Source organism: Brassica napus, chromosome C2 (assembly GCF_020379485.1).
Source record: "Brassica napus cultivar Da-Ae chromosome C2, Da-Ae, whole genome shotgun sequence".
NCBI lineage: Eukaryota > Viridiplantae > Streptophyta > Magnoliopsida > Brassicales > Brassicaceae > Brassica > Brassica napus.
The window spans coordinates 13,885,347-13,905,656 of record NC_063445.1 but is presented as its reverse complement, the minus strand read 5'-3'; the positions used below and the strand labels follow the sequence as shown (position 1 = coordinate 13,905,656).

Below are 20,310 nucleotides of genomic sequence, written 5' to 3'. Positions count from 1 at the left end.
AATTCCTCCCCGCGTATTCCCCGATTTTTTTCGCTTTTCCAATAAATCGCTAGGCCCGTGTGTGCCGCACGCGTAGCGACTAACGAGTTTCCGAACAGAGTGTATGCCCATACTGCTTAAGGATTTCTTCTTTTCTTCCTCGTTGATGTTTATATTAATCAACAACAACAAAATCATTCCTATAATGCTTCGTCATCATCATGTTATCATCTCTTTAAATGGTGGAAAGCGAAGAACCATTCTCCACTAACACAATACATTTTATAAGTAAATAAGCAACAAAAAAATCTAATAATCCAATGGAAATCAAGACAGAAACTAACAGAGCATGAAGATGAGTCTCAAGAAATACATTTAGAAATGCGAGAGGGTTCAGAGGTTTGGAAAAAATAACAAATAAAATGTGAGAGAGATGAAGAAGACGATGCTTTCCAGATTTCAAGTGAAAGAAATTTTTTTCTTGAGTGTATTGTTTAGTCACTAAACTTTAGTGGGTCGGGTTTGGCGTTTTTGTATTCTAAAATAATTTGGGTGGTTTTTTCGATGAGTTCAGTAGTTTGGAGGTGATCAGTGCGGGTTCGTTAAGTAGAAGAGGATTTGGGCAGTCAACCCAATAAGATTCTTTAAGTTTTTGTGAAAATACACAATTCTTAACATAAATCACACATTTTTTATAGAAAAACACTTCACTACAAGAAAACACAAATTTAACGACGGCCAAAATCGTCGTTATTTCCTCGGAAAAGAAGGCTTACGAGGAAATGGCGATGAAAGGCGTTTCGTCGTTATATGATTGTCGTAAGAGAAGATTCGTCGCCATTTCCTCGTTAATTAGCGAGGTTATATTTTCCTCGTAAAGAAGAATTAAGTTTTCGTCGTAAAGACCACGTAGGGTTTCCACGTAACGCGGTCGTTGTGCTTCCTCGTAAGAAACTCGTAAATGATTCGTCGTAAAAGACCCGCAAAAACCTCTAAATAAATTCGTCGTAATAAAAACGTAAGAAACACGAAAACAATTCGTCGTAATGGAATCGTAACTAAATCCACGTAAAATCCTCGATAATTGTTCCTCGATATTTCGTCGTTAATTTTCCTCGTTAATACATCGGGAATTAGCGACGAAATTACTTTGTTTTCTATTTACTGAATTTATAAATAAAAATTATATTTATTTAATTTATTAATAAAATTTTAATTGAAATTAAATCGAATAGAAAAAAAATTTTTGGCCGAATTAAAATGAAATTATATAATATATAAATAAGTTTTGAATTTTAAAATACAATAACAAAAAAAAAAACTAATGCTGCATTGCCGCGTCGTAGAATTCCTCGCTCCTTCTCGAGAGATCTTCCTCGTTGACTTGCACGGATGTCTCGCCTGGAATGGGGTTTTGTTGTCTCATGGTCCTGAACATGGCCTCCCATTCCGGATTTGTGGCCGCTATGACGTCCAAGAAGTTCTCGAGACCAGTCATACGAGCTGTGAACGACGATTTTGTCGAGGCCAACTCGTTTTGTGTCGACGACAGCTGATGTTGTGTCGTCTCCAACACGTCGCGCAGCTGAGAGACTTCATCATCCCGTCTCTGGCCATAAGAGGAAGTCGCTCTCGGAACATCGTTGACGGAACCAATCCCCAACACACGTCCCTTTTTCTTAGGAGCGACCTTAAAAAAAAAATAAAATATATATTAAAATTTAAATTTTAAAGTAAAATGGAATTAATAAAAAATTTATATAAAATTTACCTCCTCGTAAATTCTATCCACTTCTATTGTGGATAAGACGACGGGTGATCCGTCGGCGGACTCCTGCGCCAGCTGGGTCTCACGCTCGTCAATACGAGCTGCCACATCATTGTAGATCTTCTCAGACCTCTCATCTACAAATGCGCCCGCCTTATTTTTGTGGGTCCGATCGAAAAGTTCCATAAGAGTCGGTAAACGTCCCAACTCCTTGGCCTAAAAATAGTTAAGAAAGTTTTTATTATATATATATATATATTAAAAATCAAAAAGTTAAATATTTAAATTACGTACCATTTCCAAACGGACGCGGGCGTGTGGCTTTTGGCCCGTACTATGTTGCATCGCCCTGTGGCCATGCTCATCTACCGAGTTACGGGAGGCGGAGCAAGACTGGGCGACTCTCATGGCATCAGGATCCCTCCAGTAACGGATGAGGCCATCCCACACGTCCGTTGTGATGGTTGAGGGTTTGCCCCGCTCATAGCCCTTCACGATCCAGTCACCCTTCCAGTTGGAGACCGTGTCCAACAAACGTTTCTTCGCCTTGTCGATAAACTCTTTCCGCACCTTCTCAGTGACCCCCATGGACCAATTAAATTTTTGCTGCAAAAAAAAAAATATTAATAATTAGTTTAGAAAAATAAAAATTAAAAAATTTATAAATCAGGAATAAATTGTAAAAACTTACAGCGTAAATCTTGAACCACGTCCTTCTGATGTAGATCGGAGTGGATTTCCAGTTTGGATGTTCCATGGAGAAGTAACCTTTAATCGTCTCGGTTACTTCTGTTGCAAGGCAGTTATCAACCCCAAACCTGGAAAAAAAAAAAAACCAATTCAAAGTTTTAAATATTTATTAAAGTCACAAATGAATTTTAAAAAATAAATGTAACATACATACCAAAGAGTTCCTTCAGGTCGGTCGGGGTCTATGATCGGTAAGCCTTCTCTGCCTGGCAAACCGAGAATGTCCTCAACAGTGTACTGAGAGTAAGGACAACTCGCTGGCACCATCAAATCAGCATGAACCTGATGGGCGGGCATCTGAGGAGGCACATGAGGAGCTGGCATCGGAGGAGGAGCTACCGGAGGAGGCACATGAGGAACTGATGGCGATGCCGTAGAAGAAGGCGAGACTCTCTGAGAAGATTGAGTCTCGGGGACGGTCTCCTGCTGACCCGAAGAACCAGGAGCTGAAGAAGAACCGGGAAGTGAAGACGGGTCTAACCGACTACCCGGTGGACCGAACATCTGCGAGTAGTGAGCACTACGCTGGTGCCTACGAATAGTCTGCAAAATTTAAATTTCTAAATTAAAGTCAAGAGTAAATAAAAAATTATGAACAGTATTAACTACGTAATTAATAAAATGAGGAAACCTAAATTTTGTAAACTAATTTCGTAAACTAAATTCCCTAAACTAACCACCTAATCTAAATTCCCTAAACTACTTAGAGAGGAAAGAGAGTTACCATGTTGAGAGGAAATGGAGAGGCTGTAGAGAGGAATTAGAGAGGAAATGAAGAGGGCTGCGGTTTCGCCTATATATAGGATTAGTGTTCGTCGAAAATTTGTCGCAAAATAACGAGGAAAGACAGAGGCCCGTCTTTCGTTTTGTCGCAAGGCCCAAGCAAATTAACGAGGATATACAGAGGCCCGTCTTTTATTTAACGTCGTTCTTGCGACGATTTTTGTTTTATCATCGATTTTACGTGGGCCCGTCTTTTGTTTCGTCGCAAGGCCCAAACAAATTAACGAGGATATACAGAGGCCCGTGTTTTATTTAACGTCGTTCTTGCGACGATTTTTGTTTTTATCATCGATTTTACGTGCAAATAGCGAGGCTTTTTTTGCTAACCCCTAAAATTTTAAACCCCAAACCTCAAACCCTATCTTTCTTATCTCCAAACCTCAAACCTTATCTTTCTTATATTTATTATCTTATACTTCATATACCCTTTAACTTCAATATATATATTTTTTGAATTTGAAAGGTTTAAGTTTATATAAAATTGAAAATTAATTTTTTTTATGATATAGTTTTAGGGTTTGCACATTTGGGGTTTAGGGATTTGGGTTTCATTTAGTTTAGGGTTTATATTTACCGACGAATTAACGACGAAAAGTAAAATAAAAAAGCGAACCTCGCTCATTCCACGTAAGTTAACGAGTCTCTTACGACGTTACGTGGAATAAGCGAGGTCCGCTTATTTAACGAGGATATTACGACGATTTTTGTTTTTATCATCGACATTACGTGCAAATAGCGAGGCTTTTTTTGCTAACCCCTAAAATCTTAAACCCCAAACCTCAAACCCTATCTTTCTTATCTCCAAACCTCAAACCCTATCTTTCTTATATTTCTTATCTTATACTTCATATATTTCTAACCCTTTAACTTCAATATATATATTTTTTTGAATTTGAAAGGTTTAATACGTTGGAAAACAATTTTACAAATTTTGAATTTGACATATCACACAACAAATCAAACACACTCTACAAATCATATATGGAAGGTTTAAAAACATATAAAAAAAGAGAAGAAGATATTTGAATACAAATGATGTAGATTTATGTGGGCTACACTTACGTATCTCGTCATATGTGTTTCCAATATCTTTCTTCTCTTTTTTTTTTAAGTTTATATAAAATTGAAAATTAATTTTTTTTTAGTTTATATGAAGTAGGATGGGGAGTTTTAGGGTTTGCACATTTGGGGTTTAGGGATTTGGGTTTCATTTTAGTTTAGGGTTTATATTTACCGACGAATTAACGACGAAAAGTAAAATAAAAAAGCTAACCTCGCTCATTCCACGTAAGTTAACGAGGCTCTTACGACGTTTTGGTCTTACGTGGAATAAGCGAGGTCCGCTTTTTTAATTATAAATCGTCTCTTAGTCCACGTAAGTTAACGAGGCTCTTACGACGTTTACTGTTACCGTGGAATATGCGAGGTAATGTATTATAAATCGTCGTAAAATTCCCGTGAGATAACGTGGAAAGTACGACGACTGTCTCTAAACCCCTAAAACGAAACCCCAAATCCCAAACCACATCTTCTTTATCTTCTACTTCATATATCAAACACTTCTATCCTTTAACCTCAAGCAATTCATTCTAATCCAAACCGAAAATTATAAAAACACAATTCCTTTACTTATAATTAATGTCGATATCTTATTTATAAATAAACTCCCATTATCTTTAATTATATATAATAAATCAAACTCATACAAATATGAAATACATTAATCGGATTCATCGACATTCTCGTCATCACTTGAAACATCATCATTTACATGAAACTCGTCTTCAACAGCTTCCTCCGTGGGATCTTCGGTAAGATCTTCATACTCGTGATTATGCGGATCAATGAGAAGGATGTCATCAATTTCTTGTTCAGGTTCATGAACTTCATTTATTTGTTCTTCTTGCAATGGTGGTTCTTCTCCTACGATGATTCGTCCTCGAGGTGTAACTTTGATCACGGCTAACCAATTTATACCCGACTCTCTCATCCGTGGGTATGGAAGGAAGCTAACTTGGTCTGCTTGTGAAGCTAAGATGAAGGGCTCGAATTTGTTGTACCTCCGGCCACCGTTGACATCTACTACACCGAATTTGTTCAACCGAACACCTCTATTGACGACGGGGTCGAACCATTCACACTTGAAGAGGACGCATTTTAGCTTCAATATCCCTGGGAATTCGACTTCAATAATCTCCGTCAAGATTCCGTAGAAATCTGTTTCTCCTTTCACACAAATTCCATAGTTACTGGTTGCCCGCTGTTTACCATACTCATATGTGTGAAAAGTATAGCCTCGTGTGAAATACATCTGTGATGTGGTGACCTTTACAAGTGGAGATTGAATTACTTCGTGTAACCACTTAGGATAATCTGCATCGTCGTCATAATCAACCTATTTAAAAATAAAAAGAACGTTGAAATACAAATCATTCATGTATGAAAATTTTAAAAGTATTTGATTAATACCTGATTCTTCAACCACTTAACAAAGTGTTGATCTTTTCTTTTGTCTACGTCACTTGTGGATATACCAGGAAATGTTTCTTCGACTTGTGAAACAAACATGCTGTAAATTCACATTTTACATGAATTAATCTCTCTCAATTATATAATGTATACTCAATTTAAGTTACCTTTCAAAATAACGCATCAATGGATCCTCGCAATTGAGTAGAATATAGGTGTGTGCACTATGAGCGTCTTCTTCACTCGACCACCAAACCTGTTTTGATTTCCCACCAAGTCGTCCAATCTGGCTAAAGATTTCTGGAACACCAACAACTGCATATGTGGGCGCAACGCCACCATCATCATATCTTCTTGGAGCTCTTCTTCGTGTACGTACTTTTGACGCAAAGTAGTACGATGTGAAGTGAGAAACTTCTTCTGTCAAACTTCCAGCAATTATAGAACCTTCAACTTTGGCGAGGTTCTTTGCTTTTCCCTTCAAATATTTCATGGCTCGCTCGTACTGATACATCCATCCGTAATGTACCGGTCCACGAAGCAATGCCTCATATGGGAGGTGGATAGCTAGATGCTCCATCACGTCAAAAAAGCCTGGAGGAAATATCTTCTCCAAGTTGCACAATAAGATAGGAATGTTCTCCTGAAGCTGTTCTACGACTTCTTCTTTAAGAGTGCGTGTGCTCAAATCCCTGAAAAATGCTCCAATGCCTATTCCAAAAACAATTAAACACATTGTTAGTCAAATACTATTATTGTAAACTAAACCAATTTAATATTATTGTCCTATTGTAAACTACCTGCAAGTGCTTCATGTACGTTTGTTGGAAGTAGCTCCGCAAATGCAAATGGCAGAAGTCGTTGCATAAAGACATGACAATCATGACTCTTCATCCCGGAGAACTTTTGACCCTTTTCAACACATCTTGAAAGATTTGAAACATACCCATCAGGGAACTTCACTTCTGATGCCACCCAATTGAACAAAACCGACTTTTTTTCTGAAGACAATCTAAAAATTGGAACGGGAACTTGGCCATTGCTTTTTATATGTAACTCACTTCTTGAGCAAATATCCGGCAAGTCCAACCTCGATTTTATGTTGTCTTTTGTCTTCCCTGGGACATTCAATATTGTATTCATGATGTTCTCAAAGAAATTCTTCTCTATATGCATCACATCAAGGTTGTGGCGCAGAAGAAGATCCTTCCAATATGGTAACTCCCAAAATATACTCTTCTTGTGCCAGTTGTGATGAACACCGTAAGAATCAGGCATATTACGAGGGACATGCCAATTACCACCCCAGCGAACTGTTTCGTTAGCTCCGTAGTAGTCGATTTGCGCTTCAATTTGTTCTCCAGTTAGATATGGAGGAGGAGTGTCTCTCACAACCTTTTTGTGCCTAAACAAATTCTTGTTTCTTCGGTACGGATGGCCAACTGGAAGAAATCGACGGTGACAATCGAACCAACTTGTCTTTCTACCATTCTTCAGTTGAAATGCATCTGTCGTTCCATTACAATATGGACAAGCTAATCTCCCATGTGTAGTCCATCCAGACAACATCCCATAGGCAGGAAAGTCACTTATGGTCCACAAAAGCATAGCTCGCATCGTAAAATTCTTCTTCGTTGAGCAGTCATACGTCCTCACCCCTGTTGACCACAAATCCTTCAACTCTTTTATCAGTGGTTGTAGGAAAACATCAAGTGACCTTTTTGGATGCTTCGGACCGGGTATTAATATGGTCAAGAATAAAAACTCCCGTTGCATGCACATCTCCGGTGGCAGGTTGTATGGCGTAAGAAAGACAGGCCACAATGAATATTGTCTCCCTGACATTCCAAATGGACTAAATCCATCTGTGCATAATCCGAGGTACACATTCCGGCTATTGCTAGCGAAATTCGGATGTACTTTGTTAAAATGTTTCCAGGCTCTTGCATCTGATGGATGAGTCATCTCACCATCCGTCTGAGTATGCTCGGCATGCCACCTCATCTTTCCAGCAGTCTGCTCCGATTGGTACAATCTTTTCAATCTATCTGTAATTGGTAGGTACCACATCCTTTGGTACGGTACCCTATTACGTCCCCTTCCTTGCGGCTTGAATCGTGGTTTCTTGCAGAATCGACATTCTTCCAACTTCTCATCATCTCCCCAGTAGATCATGCAGTTGTCGATGCAAACATCTATCATCTCCGAAGGCAACCCAAGACTATAAACCAGTTTCTGAATCTCATAATAAGAATCAGCAGACTCATTGTCTTCCGGCAAATACTCTTTAAATAAATCTGCCCATTCGTTCATGCAACTTTCAGGTAGATTGTGATCAGTTTTAATATTCATCATTCTAGCAGCCAATGACAATTTAGAGAGACCTTCTCTACAACCACTGTAAAGTGGTTGATTTGCCGCATCTAACATTTCATAAAACTTTTTTGAATCTATGTTAGGTTCTTCATCTTCATCATCATGAGCTACGAATGCATCAGTTACCATATCATGAACCCTATCATAATCTACCATCGGCTGATCCTCCTGATGGTAACTATGTGCATTATGCAATTGATGATCAACCGGTTCTTCTTGAAAGTTGTTATTACTACTACTAGCTTCATTCTGATCATAACTATAACCTTCTCCATGTTGAAACCAGATATAATAATTTGGCGTGAAACCTCTATTTACTAAATGCTTCCAAACATTTTCACGATTTGCCAACTTTGAATTGTTACATTTCCTACAAGGACAGAATATTTTACCGCTTTCTTGGGCGAGCGGTGTAGAATCTGCTTGATGCATAAAACGCTCCAACCCAGCAAGATATTCTTTCGTCACTCTCCCGTTAGCATCTCTATGCATATACATCCACCTCCGCAACTCGAAAATATTTCCCAAGCCCGACATTTTTTTCACGTTTTTTTTTCTTGTTGGTGTGCTTAAAATTATGTTCAAACCTCCATATATATAGAAAATTTTCGAATCTGGTAGTTGAATTTGGCTAGGAATTTACGACGAAAAATTAGGTTGGTGGCAAAAAAAACGTGTTAAGTTGGTGGATTTCTCGTTCTTTCCTCGTAAGTTATTTCCTCGTAAAAATCATGCTAAAATTACGACGAATTTGCGACGAAATACATTTTTCTCGGAAAAACCACGTCAACTTACGACGATTTTACGAGGAAAAGCTTTACTCGGTATTTTACAAGGCCATTACGAGGAAACTTTATTTCCTCGCAATTTCATCGTTAAGTCATCGTAATTTCACGAGGAATAGTTTTCCTCGTTAAATTTCCTTGCTAAAACTGTGTTTTCTTGTAGTGCTTTAACTATTAAAAGAAAAATCAAAAATCTATATGACACGTCTTTTCAATTTATTGGTAGTTATTTTGAAATAAGACTATTACAAAATATATTTTGAATAGACATATTAGTTAAAAACACTTTTATTATTGAAAAACACCTTAACTATTTTAAAATACTAAACTTCAAATATACACATCATTTCAAAGAATAGTTTTATTATAGAAAAACACATTGACTATTTTTAAAACTAATTTTTCTGTTACAATGGAAAGACACAACTTTTTACACTAACTAATACACAACTCTTGAAACAAATAATTGTACAAAGACACTCTTCAACTTAATTGAAATTCATAACCTTTCACATTAATTGGGATTGTTATTATTAATAGATTAAAATATACAAAATTATTTAAATAAATAATAAAAGAAGTTTACTATTTTTTTCTAATAATACGTTTTTGAATTCAGATTTTTCAAATCTTTTTCCAGAAGTTTATTTTGAAATCTGAAAATTTTTGTTGGAACTATTTTAAAATTTTTATTTTTATTTTTTAGTATTTAATTATTTTTTAAAATCCTAAACTTCATTACCGTCTTCAAAACACCACCCCTAAAACTTAAACCATAAGTTTAGATTACTTAACTAAGTGTTTATTTATCTTTTTAATAACATATTTTGGTTATTTTAATTATTGAGAGCTATATTTGTGATAAACAAAATTGAGGGTCATCCTAAGAGCATCTCCAAAAGGACTCTCTATTATAGAGTTTGCAAAACTCTATATTTGAAGTTTCAATGTGTTATTCTCCGAAAGCAAAACTTCAAATTTAACTTCAAAATTATTTGTAATTTACAATATGGTCTTTATATTTGTCATAATTAATATAAATCCATAATTTTTTTTATAAAATAACTAGCATATATATATATATATAAATATTATAGTAATATTAATTAATAAAATCTTACACTAAAATATAAAATTATAAATAGAAATATAATAATTAAATATTAAATACTATATTATTACATAAAATTATTTTCTTAATGCTCTATTTTCGGTTACACAAAATTTGTTTGGAAAATATTTTAGAAGCTACGGAGCAAATTTACTAGACTATTAGTGTTGTTGTAATATTTAAATTTGTGTAATAATTATTTCTTCATGTATCTTCTTAAAAAAAATTTGATTAAGTTTCTTGTGTAATATTCTTGTTGTCAAATTCTATTTTTAAAATATTATAAATATTATTTTTAACATTTTTTTAATTTTATGTGTAAAATTTAAATCTAAAAAAAAATTGAAATATTTAAAATGTAAAAAAAATTAAAGATTAAAAAGATGAATGATAAAATACAACAAAATTATAAATATGATGTATAATTAATTATAAGGACCAAAATGCAAATAAAAAGGTGAAACTTCAAATTTAGAGTTTTAAGATGAAATTTCACTTCTTAAAACTCTAAATTTGAAGTTTTGAAGTTTCTTTTTTTTGGAGCAAAAAAACTATATTTGAGGTTATAAAGTTTTTTTTAGAGATGCTCCAAGGTGCTTTCCTTTTAATTTTTGAGTTTCTGATATTTTATTTTTAAAAATAGTTGTTGAGGCCTGACGGATGGTCAAAGAGAGAAGCAGAAACAGCGGCGTTAAACGAGAAGATTCTGACTGCTCAATTTCAATTTCCAAAAGATCTTCCTATTTTTATACTCTATTACTATTAAAGTTAAATAATAATCTGTTGTTGACCAAAAAAATCTGCTAGTGTTTCCCTTCATTATAAAACAATTACTTAACTTAATTCATATAATTCTACATGTAGTGATTAAAAAAGGTAATTAGAAATTGAGGATCCAAGTATTCAACTGTGACGTGGTCCCGCAATCTTCCCTCATTTGGTACCTAGTCGAACCTTGCATCTCCTCGAAAAGCCAAATCTCTTCTTCTTCTTTCTTTTACAGTTACATTTTCCACTTCCAAAATGGTTCTTCTACTTTGTCGTCTTCTTGTCAGAATCTTTGGCTGTCTTTGTTAAACTACACTAGCTCTCGTCAAAACTTAATTTGACCCGACTTTTTTTTGTAACCAGTTTGACCCGACTTTTCTCCTTTAACTTCTTACCTTTGGATTTTTATATATACATCTTACGTTGAATATAAAATAGTGTTCAACAAAAGTAATACCTCCACATGTATATGAATTTTACCTACACCGTAATCCAATTTGGTCAACTGAAGGATATACAGTAACAATAGCCATTTTTTACTCGTTAAACTGAATTACATTTGATAATTTTACGAAAATGTTGTATGGCCAAATTATACAATTACTCCATTTGATTTGGACTAGCTGCCTGTTTATATTTGACATTGACATAGGGTCTGCATATTAATAATATCATTATTATTAGTTTTTGTTTTGAATTTCAAAGTATTGCTCCCCCTACTAAAAAGTTGATAACATAACATGTAACACTACATTAGTCAGATAGAAATTGGTGGGAATACTGGAAAACCATTTATTAAATAGGCTTGGAAAATAAAAATATAAAGAAGCTTATAGTGTTAGCTGTCCTAGTAAGAACCAAATCTGGAAATTAACAATGCGAGTATGTTTTTTTTTTAAATGCTCATAATCGTTTCTGCTTCTTGTTGAGAAGGAAGCACAACAGTAAAAGCCACAAGAACGAAAAAAACGAAGTAAAATAATGGGATAATCTATCTGTAAACAATACAAGTTAGACAATTTTGTGCAGCAATCGCTATATTAGTTTAATATTGGTCACATGGAGCCCATGTCGACTCCACGAGAGCCGAGAGGTCCCTCCTGGTTTTTAGAACTGAGCCGGGAAAACGACTTTATTATTAACATTATTAAAAGAGAGATTAAAAAAAAACCGTCACCGACCTCATCACTCATTACTCACCAGCTGCGTCCGAGAGCGACCGCACCAGGCAACCCATCTCATGGTAGTGGGATCCACCATCCGACTTATCCACGTCAGACCTGACTCGACTAATCTACTCGTCAAGTTTTGAAATCAGCTGCCAGCGCCGTAGTTTGGATTCACAACGTGGGCCGCCAAAATGATCGGCGGTTTTAACACTCTAAATTAATCAGTTAATTGTTGTATCAAAAACGCACCATGAAGGCGTGAAACTCTTTAATCACGGCGTTTCTACACGCGCTACAAGTGTTCCTTTTATCCCACGCTCTAGTATCATTTGATGTGTAGTGAACACGCGTACGCCACCTAGTTGTTAAACAAACCGTCGGGAGAGAGCTTTTGAAAGCGAAAAGGTTATTGTTTTAAAATATGAAAAGTGTAATAATTATTAATAGTTTTCATAAATAGTGTATTTGCATTATATATTTTATCAATTAATCAAAACTGCGATACTTTTATTTCTCACTTAAAATTATCCATAACTAAATTTTACTGTATTTTTATTAGGACAATTCTCTCAAATAGATTTTTTTAAATTTTTTTCACAAAATTAACATTCAAAAAATAAAATGACCAAAATAGATCTTTTTTATTTTAAAATTTTAAAATTTTAATTTTTAATTTTTTTTAGTTTGAAACTCTATCCCAAAACTCCACCCCTTAACTCTAAAACTTAAATATAAATTAGTTAACTATTAAGTATAAGTATATATTTACTTTTTAATAAAATTTATTTTGGTTATTTTTGAAAAAAATAAATAAAAAATGGCTAAATGAGAATTTTTCTTTTTATTATGCATCATTTATATTACCAAAATCTCGACCTCTTATGCTAAATCAGAAAAGGTAAAAATATGGACATTTTTTTGGGGATAGTTTCTGCGATTTTCTCGGGAACTTATAAAGGTAAAAATATGGACCTTTCACAGTTCTTTGTTCTTTGTTCTCTGCAAATCTTAAAAATTATTTTCTCTCCTCCCCCATTTATTTTCTGTGTCCCTTATTTGATTGCTGAGAAACCGCCAGAGAAAAACCTCCATCTCTTTTAAAGATATTTCTTCTTCTTCCCGTTGTTTCTGCTTTCAGTTTCGAAGCATTTTTCTCAGGAATTTGCGTAGCTTAAAGGTTCGTGTTTTCACTTGTAAAAATTACACATTTAACAATTTATCCCCTCTCTGTTCTTTGTTATGAGCTTGGACTCGTTTAACAATATGATAAAATGCCTGACCCAGTTTTAAGAACTTGATTTTTTTTAAAAAAATTCTTCTGGTTTTTCTTTTGGAATGGGTACTTTGTTCTGTGGGTGGATTTTGGTTGAGAATGACAATGATTTGTCAAAGCTTCACGCGCAATAGTGGTGGTGGGTCTTAACATGTTTTCTTAATTGTCTATATCCTTGCAAGTGTGTAAATTGTTTCCTTCGAAACAATACAAATATGTATATTAATTGGCCATACTGTTTTCAATTTTTATATATATATATGCATCTGTCTTCTTTCAATGTGTGTTTTGCCTTTTCTGGAATGTAATTTTCACAACACTAGTTTCTCTCCAAGCGTGTGTATGTATTTGCAGAACCATTATGTGTGTGTGCCTGATTATATGTGAGGTTATGAATTTTTTGGCTCTGTCCTTGAGCTTCATATAATGGTCAAATGGTGAAGGATTTGAGATTTATTTATTTTTATCTCATTAACGCGGAAGAAATTCTAGGACAAATATTCCCAAATTGTATGCCTTTGGTAGCAACAATCATAGAAGTTCTATTACAAAACTCTCTCTCTCTCTCTCTCTCTCTCTCTCTGGTGTTAACTCTTTGCAATTTTTTTTTTTTTTTTTTAAGTTTAACTCTTTGCAAAATTCTATTACAAAGTCAAGTCTTTCCATGAATCATGTTGTTATCTTGGTTAACCTTTCATAACAACTGTCAGCAAAATACAAAAACAGGAATCTTTTTGTTTGTTTCTCATTTTTGATTAATAAGCTTGAGGCCAATATGGTACTCTGTGGTACACAATGTTCTCCTGTCCTAGCTTAAGAGAATGCTTTCAAAATATTTAATTTCTTGAGTCAGCAGGATAATTTCTCTAAGTATTTTTCAAGTCTAAACTGGTTCTATTTCTTCTTGGCATCTTACATTATTTCAGGGTCCTTGAGGAAGAGGATTCTTAACTGAGTTGAAAATCGAGTAGAGGCTTCTTTTATATCCACTGTCCGTTGAAGGAACTCGAGGATATATAACATCTGGTCTTGTTATGGAGATAAAATCTGGTCACTCGTCTCCTGTAATGACTGATTCTCCACCGATAAGCAACTCAAGATTAACCATTCGTCAGAATAGACTACCATGCTCATCAGCAGCGTTCTCAGAGAACAACAATCTTTTGCTAACCGTTCCCAGAAAGAAAACTGGGATTCTTGATGATGTCAAGTCTTGTGGTTGGCTCGATGCAATGAAATCTTCTTCTCCTCCCCCAGCAATACTTAACAAAGACAGCATTAGCAGCGATGCGAGTTACCGCGAATGGACGGTCTGTGTCCCCTTACGGTTTCACTTTTATTGCTGAACACTGCACCTCTGTTTTGATATTGATTATCTTCGTCGATCTATCTTATATTTAGCAGCTCAAGTATCCATCAGCTCTTACTAGTTTTGAGAAAATCACGAGTTTTGCAAAAGGGAAAAGAATAGCATTGTTTCTTGATTATGACGGGACACTTTCGCCTATAGTTGAGGAACCTGACTGCGCTTACATGTCAAGTGCTGTAAGTTGTGTGTTTAACTTCTCTTTGTTTCAATTTAAATGCTAAAAAAAAAAAAAAAAAATCAAAATCTGTGCCATCATCATTAGCCTAATGAATCATCCTGTTTAGATGCGTACTGCGGTGCAAAACGTTGCCAAGTACTTCCCAACCGCGATCATTAGTGGAAGAAGCCGTGATAAGGTAATCTCTACTTATCTTCAATCTTCCTCAGCAAGAATGTAATAATCAATAGTTTTATTTTATTTTTGGTTCAGGTGTATGAGTTTGTTGGACTGAGTGAACTTTATTACGCCGGAAGCCACGGAATGGACATCATGAGTCCTGCAGGAGAATCTTTAAACCATGAACATCTCAGCCGTACTGTATCAGTTAACGAACAGGTTTTTGTTTTCTTGCTTCTTTTGTTTGTTTTCTGACAGTTCAGATTCTTGAAATGTGATTTTGGCAAAATTTCAGGGGAAAGATGTGAATCTATTCCAGCCTGCTAGCGAGTTTCTACCGATGATTGATAAGGTATATTCACAATGCATTTTCTTATGTATAGTTTTAAGTAATAACAACATCATACTTTTTTTTTCTTTTTGGTAAAAACCAACATCATACTTGATTGTTTATACTCTCAGGTGCTTTGTTCGCTTGTGGAGATTACAAAAGATATCAAAGGGGTGAAAGTAGAAGACAACAAGTTCTGCATCTCTGTGCATTACCGCAATGTAGAAGAAAAGGTTTTTTTTTTTTCACAGTTCAATAGCCTGTTTGGTTCTCTTAAACGGATACACTTTTCTTTAATATCTCTTCTGTTTACAGAACTGGACATTGGTTGCACAACGCGTTGATTATGTCATTAGAACATATCCAAAGCTACGTCTAACACATGGCCGGAAGGTAAAAACAACATCTGAACCTCTAGTGTATATTTCAACAAAACAAGTTCGAATAAATTTCAACAGTTTTGATTTGTATCTTATGGGTTAAAAAGGTTTTAGAGATCCGTCCAGTTATTGACTGGGACAAAGGAAAAGCTGTGACATTTTTACTCGAATCTCTTGGTATGTTAAAATATATCTTCTCCTCTGCTTCTTCTGAACTGAAACTTGGTTTAGCCATTGAAACCAAAACATTCTTCAGGCCTAAACAACTGTGATGATGTTCTTCCAATCTATGTCGGGGATGATCGAACAGATGAAGATGCATTTAAGGTTTATTTTTATATATAACCCATTAGTTAAAAACAATTCCATAAAAAAATAAATAGTTTTGACTTAAAGGTGCAAGTAATGTCAGGTGTTACGAGATGGACCAAACCACGGTTATGGTGTATTAGTCTCTGCTGTGCCTAAAGACACCAATGCCTTTTACTCCCTTCGTGATCCATCCGAGGTAAACTAATAAATCTCTTTACTGAATACTTGAGCCTAAGGTTATGAGTTTGATTTTGCTGCAAATTTAATTTATCTATCAGGTGATGGAGTTTCTGAAATCATTAGTTACCTGGAAGAGATCAATGGTTTAGTAGAAGAACAAGAAGATGAAGTAGAAGAAAATGGCTGACTATATAATATTTATTTATATATATATGGAAGTTAGAAAATTATTGTTGTTATACAGATGGAATGGAGAAAGAGATGATGCAAAAGTAAAGCATTTAGTTTTCTTTCTTGGTTGGTTTTTTCTTGAAGTTGCTTAAGACCATCTGTATTGACAATGAGTTCACACAGTTTTCAAAAAAAAAAAAAATATTAAAATAAACAAAAGAAGTGAATCTATCTTCTGCAGGGTCACTGCACTGAACCCGGATCATCACTGTAGCACGGGCCCTACGGCACGTGGCGATCCGCGATTGATCCGATTAATTAATTTTTTTTTTTTTGAAAACAAAAATCAAACAGAAAAAAAAAATAAAAAAATACTTTGTGAACCCCTTCCATGGGATTCGCTGATGCAGATGTCCTAACTTCAGTTGAGATTTTAATGTAACGCGGCGTAGGAGGGAGAGATCACATGAAGGCTTAAAACATGCCGGAGATCCTTTTCCCTATCAATCTCTCTCATCGTCATTTTCCTCTTGAAACTGTAAATTCTTCTTTCAGTTCTGTACAACAGTTTATCATATTTACTAAATCCCCGATTAAATCAAACCATTTGTTTCATTCTGTTTTATCATTTTTATTTAATTTATGTGAAACAATGAGTTATGTAATTGTAGGATAAATTGCCACATAACGTTCTCACTCAATCAAAATTAAGCAGATTTAGTTTTGCTGAGAAAATAAAAGAAGTTATAACTTGTTGATTGATTGAGAATTTGAGATATTTGTCAAGTTTAAAGTCTTATAGTCTTGTGGCATGCAACTTTGATCTACTTTAATAGCATCTCAAACTCATTGTTACTTTTAACTTTATAATAGCATTTAGAGGTAATTTAGTCCAACTCATTGTTATTTTTTCTTCGGAAACAAAAATTGCTGTTTTTAAAAAACAATGAAGATTGCTATCTTTTCTCTATATTTAGATAAGAAATAGCAATAGACATTTAAAGTGAGGCTATTATAGGGGAATAGATTGGAGCACACTCCATCTCTATTTTAGAGGAAAAAAATAACAATATACATCGGAGATGGTCTAACTTAGTAGATTTCAGTCCTCTTGGATACTAAATCATGATTCAAAAATACTAAATGATTTTCTAGCAAAGCAATTAGAATTTCCAGAAAGTACAAGATTTTTCTTCGTATGTTTAATTATAATTGGCAGCTTTATTCTGATGTTTTAATTCTCCATAGAATTTATTTAGTAGATTGTGGGGGTTTGTTAATGGTTAGAAGTTAGCTACAATCAGAAGTACTCGTATTATCTACAAGAGCTTATGGGGTGAATGACATGATGTCAAAAGAGTTAATCTATACACTACAAGAAAACATATTTTTTACGAGTGCAGTATTCGAAGTTTATTCGTCGTAAACGGGGTGTTACGACGAATTAACCTTGAAAGACGTTTCGTTGTTAAACGTTCGTCGTAACGGAGGTTTCGTCTTAAAGGACTCGTTACGTTTACGACAAAATAAATTCCTCGTAAAGTGAAAGGAAAGGTTTCATCGTAAAAGACACGTAACGCTTCGTGGTAAAGCCCACGTAATGCATTCGATGTAAAGTGCACGTAAACGAATTCGTTGTAAAGCCTACGTTAACATTTCGATGTAAAACCCTCGTCAAAGTTTCGATGTTAATCACTCTTAAACTTTCGATGTAAACTCCATGTAATGTTTACGAGGAGTTTACATCGATTCTTATTATATTATATATAATAAATTTATATTTATATTTAATATTCGAAATTTAGAATATTTTAAATTTTAAAACGAAATATGAAAATGAAAAACATATTTTAAAAAAGTATTTAAAAGTTATACAATAATATTTAAATTCATAATACAAACCGATATATAAAAAAAACTACATACTCTCGAAGTAATCGGTGGGGTTGCTCGGCTGTTGACGGTTTGGATCGGACTCTTCGGGATCCCGTACTGGCGACCCAAGAGCGGCTCGTCTCTCACTCAACATTCTCTGCATAGTCGGGTTTCCCACCGCCATCACGTCTAGCAGATCCTCAAGAGAGTCTAAACGAACCTGTTGGCTATCCAATCGAGCTTTCATCTGAGAATTCTCTTCATCCCGTCTCGAAGTGTATGACGAAGTTGCCCTTGCAACTTCGTTAACAGAGCCAAAGCCGACTGTCCGTCCCTTCTTTTTAGGAGCCACCTATAAAATTAAAACATATATTAATATAGTTAATTATGTTTAAATATTAAAATTAATGTAAACAAAAATTTTAAGTTGTACCTCTTCGAAGATTCTATCGACCTCTTCGGTGGTCAATGTGATGGGTAATCCATCGGGAGTTTTCTGGGTTAGTTGCGTCTCCCGTTCTTCAATCCGAGCAGCCACTGCACGGAAGAGTTTTTCAGATGTAGGATCCACAAAAACTCCGTCGGATGTGGCGTGAGTCATCTTGAATAGCTCAGACAGAGATGGTAAGACTTCCGTCTTCTCTAACTACACAAAAAAAATTAAATATTAAAATTAAAATTAATTGAAAATTTTAAAATAAATATTAAAAACAAAACTTACAGCTTCTAGACGGATTCCTGCATGAGGTTTTTGTCCAGTTCTGTGAACCATGGGCAATGACCATCTTTATCCTTCGTTCTTCGAGAAGCAAAGCACGAATTGGCCTTTTTGATCGAAGAGGGTAGATTCTAATAGGCGATGAGGCCATCCCACACATTCGTCGTGAGCTCAGTGGGCTTTCCCTCATACCCGTAGATCTCCCACTTGTCCTTCCAATCGGAGACAGTGTTGCAAAGGCGGGTCTTTGCCTTTGCATCGAAATCCCTCTTCACCCTCTCGGTGATTCCCAAAGACCAATGCCACTTTTGTTGAAACACAAAAATTTTGAAGAAATTACAATTAATAATAAATATTTAAAGATAAAAAGTAATATTTAAAAGTGAAAATTTAATTAAATTTAAAAATCTTACCGCAAAACATTTAAACCAAGTGGTCTTAACGTGATCTGGTGTCATGCTCCAGTTCGGATATGCCCCGTCGTAGTAACCCTTCATCGTTTCCGAAACGCTCCGGCTAACACGTTTGGTTAGCCCCAAACCTGAAACAAAAAACAATTTAATTGTTAGAAAATAAAATAATTTAAATTTTAATGTAATAAAAATTAATAACTTACCAAAAAGTTCCTGGCGGTCTATCGGGGTCTAAAACATCCAAACCCTCCCGTCCAGGCTGGACAAGCAAATCCTCCACCGTATATCTCGTGTATGGTGCATATGAAGGCACACGCAAATCTGGATGAATTGCACCTGCTGGGGCAGGCTGAGGTGCAGCCGCTGGAGGAGGAGGTGGAGGCATCTGCGGTGGAGGAGGAGGACTCCAAGAAACTCTCTGAGAAGTCTGAGAGTCTGGAACTGCATCGGAAGATGATGGACCGGAAGAAGATGCTCCGGAACCATCGCCAAACAATTGAGAATAAGTAAGTGCGGCTGGTTTCCTCTTAGGAGCCATCTAAAAAAAATTAAAATAAATTTAATCAATTACAACATAATTAAAATATTATTCCGTCACCTAACTAATCACCTAAACTAATTACCTAACTAACCACCTAAACTAACTAACTAAAAACAAAAAAAAGAGAGGGGTACCTTAGAGGGAGAGAGCAAAGGAGTTTGGGAGGAATGAATGAGGCAAGCCTCGTTCTGCGGCGTCTCAATATATAGAGAAAGGCATTCGTCGTAAACTCCACGTAATGTTACGACGAAGTTACCAGACCCGTCTTTTTTCATTTACGACGAAGTTACCAGGCCCGTCTTTTTTCATTTACGACGAAATTACGAGGAATCGATTTAACCATTTATGACGAAGTTACCAGACCCGTCTTTTTTTCATTTACGACGAAGTTACGAGGAATCGATTTAACCATTTACGACGAAGTTACCAGACCCGTCTTTTTTCATTTAAGA

At 35.3% G+C, this 20,310-nt stretch overlaps 1 protein-coding gene across 9 annotated transcripts; it reads left to right on the top strand.

Moving 5' to 3' along the window:
• The first annotated feature begins 12,947 nt into the window (after positions 1 to 12,947).
• LOC111198004 (trehalose-phosphate phosphatase A) lies at positions 12,948 to 16,433 on the top strand. Of its 9 annotated transcripts, none has more exons than XM_022712406.2 (12): positions 12,948 to 13,135; positions 14,158 to 14,541; positions 14,633 to 14,776; positions 14,885 to 14,956; positions 15,031 to 15,156; positions 15,233 to 15,289; positions 15,400 to 15,501; positions 15,584 to 15,661; positions 15,756 to 15,825; positions 15,905 to 15,975; positions 16,061 to 16,156; positions 16,239 to 16,433. In XM_022712406.2, the coding sequence occupies exons 2-12, from the start codon at positions 14,266 to 14,268 to the stop codon at positions 16,287 to 16,289; spliced, it is 1,143 nt and encodes a 380-aa protein (XP_022568127.1). In that variant the 5' UTR covers positions 12,948 to 13,135; positions 14,158 to 14,265; the 3' UTR covers positions 16,290 to 16,433. The 9 variants fall into 9 exon arrangements, with proteins under 9 accessions (XP_022568127.1, XP_022568131.1, XP_022568132.1 ...); XM_022712410.2 differs by having other exon boundaries at positions 12,949 to 13,135; positions 14,636 to 14,776; XM_022712408.2 differs by lacking the exon at positions 12,948 to 13,135 and adding an exon at positions 13,216 to 13,370.
• Positions 16,434 to 20,310: the final 3,877 nt, after the last annotated feature.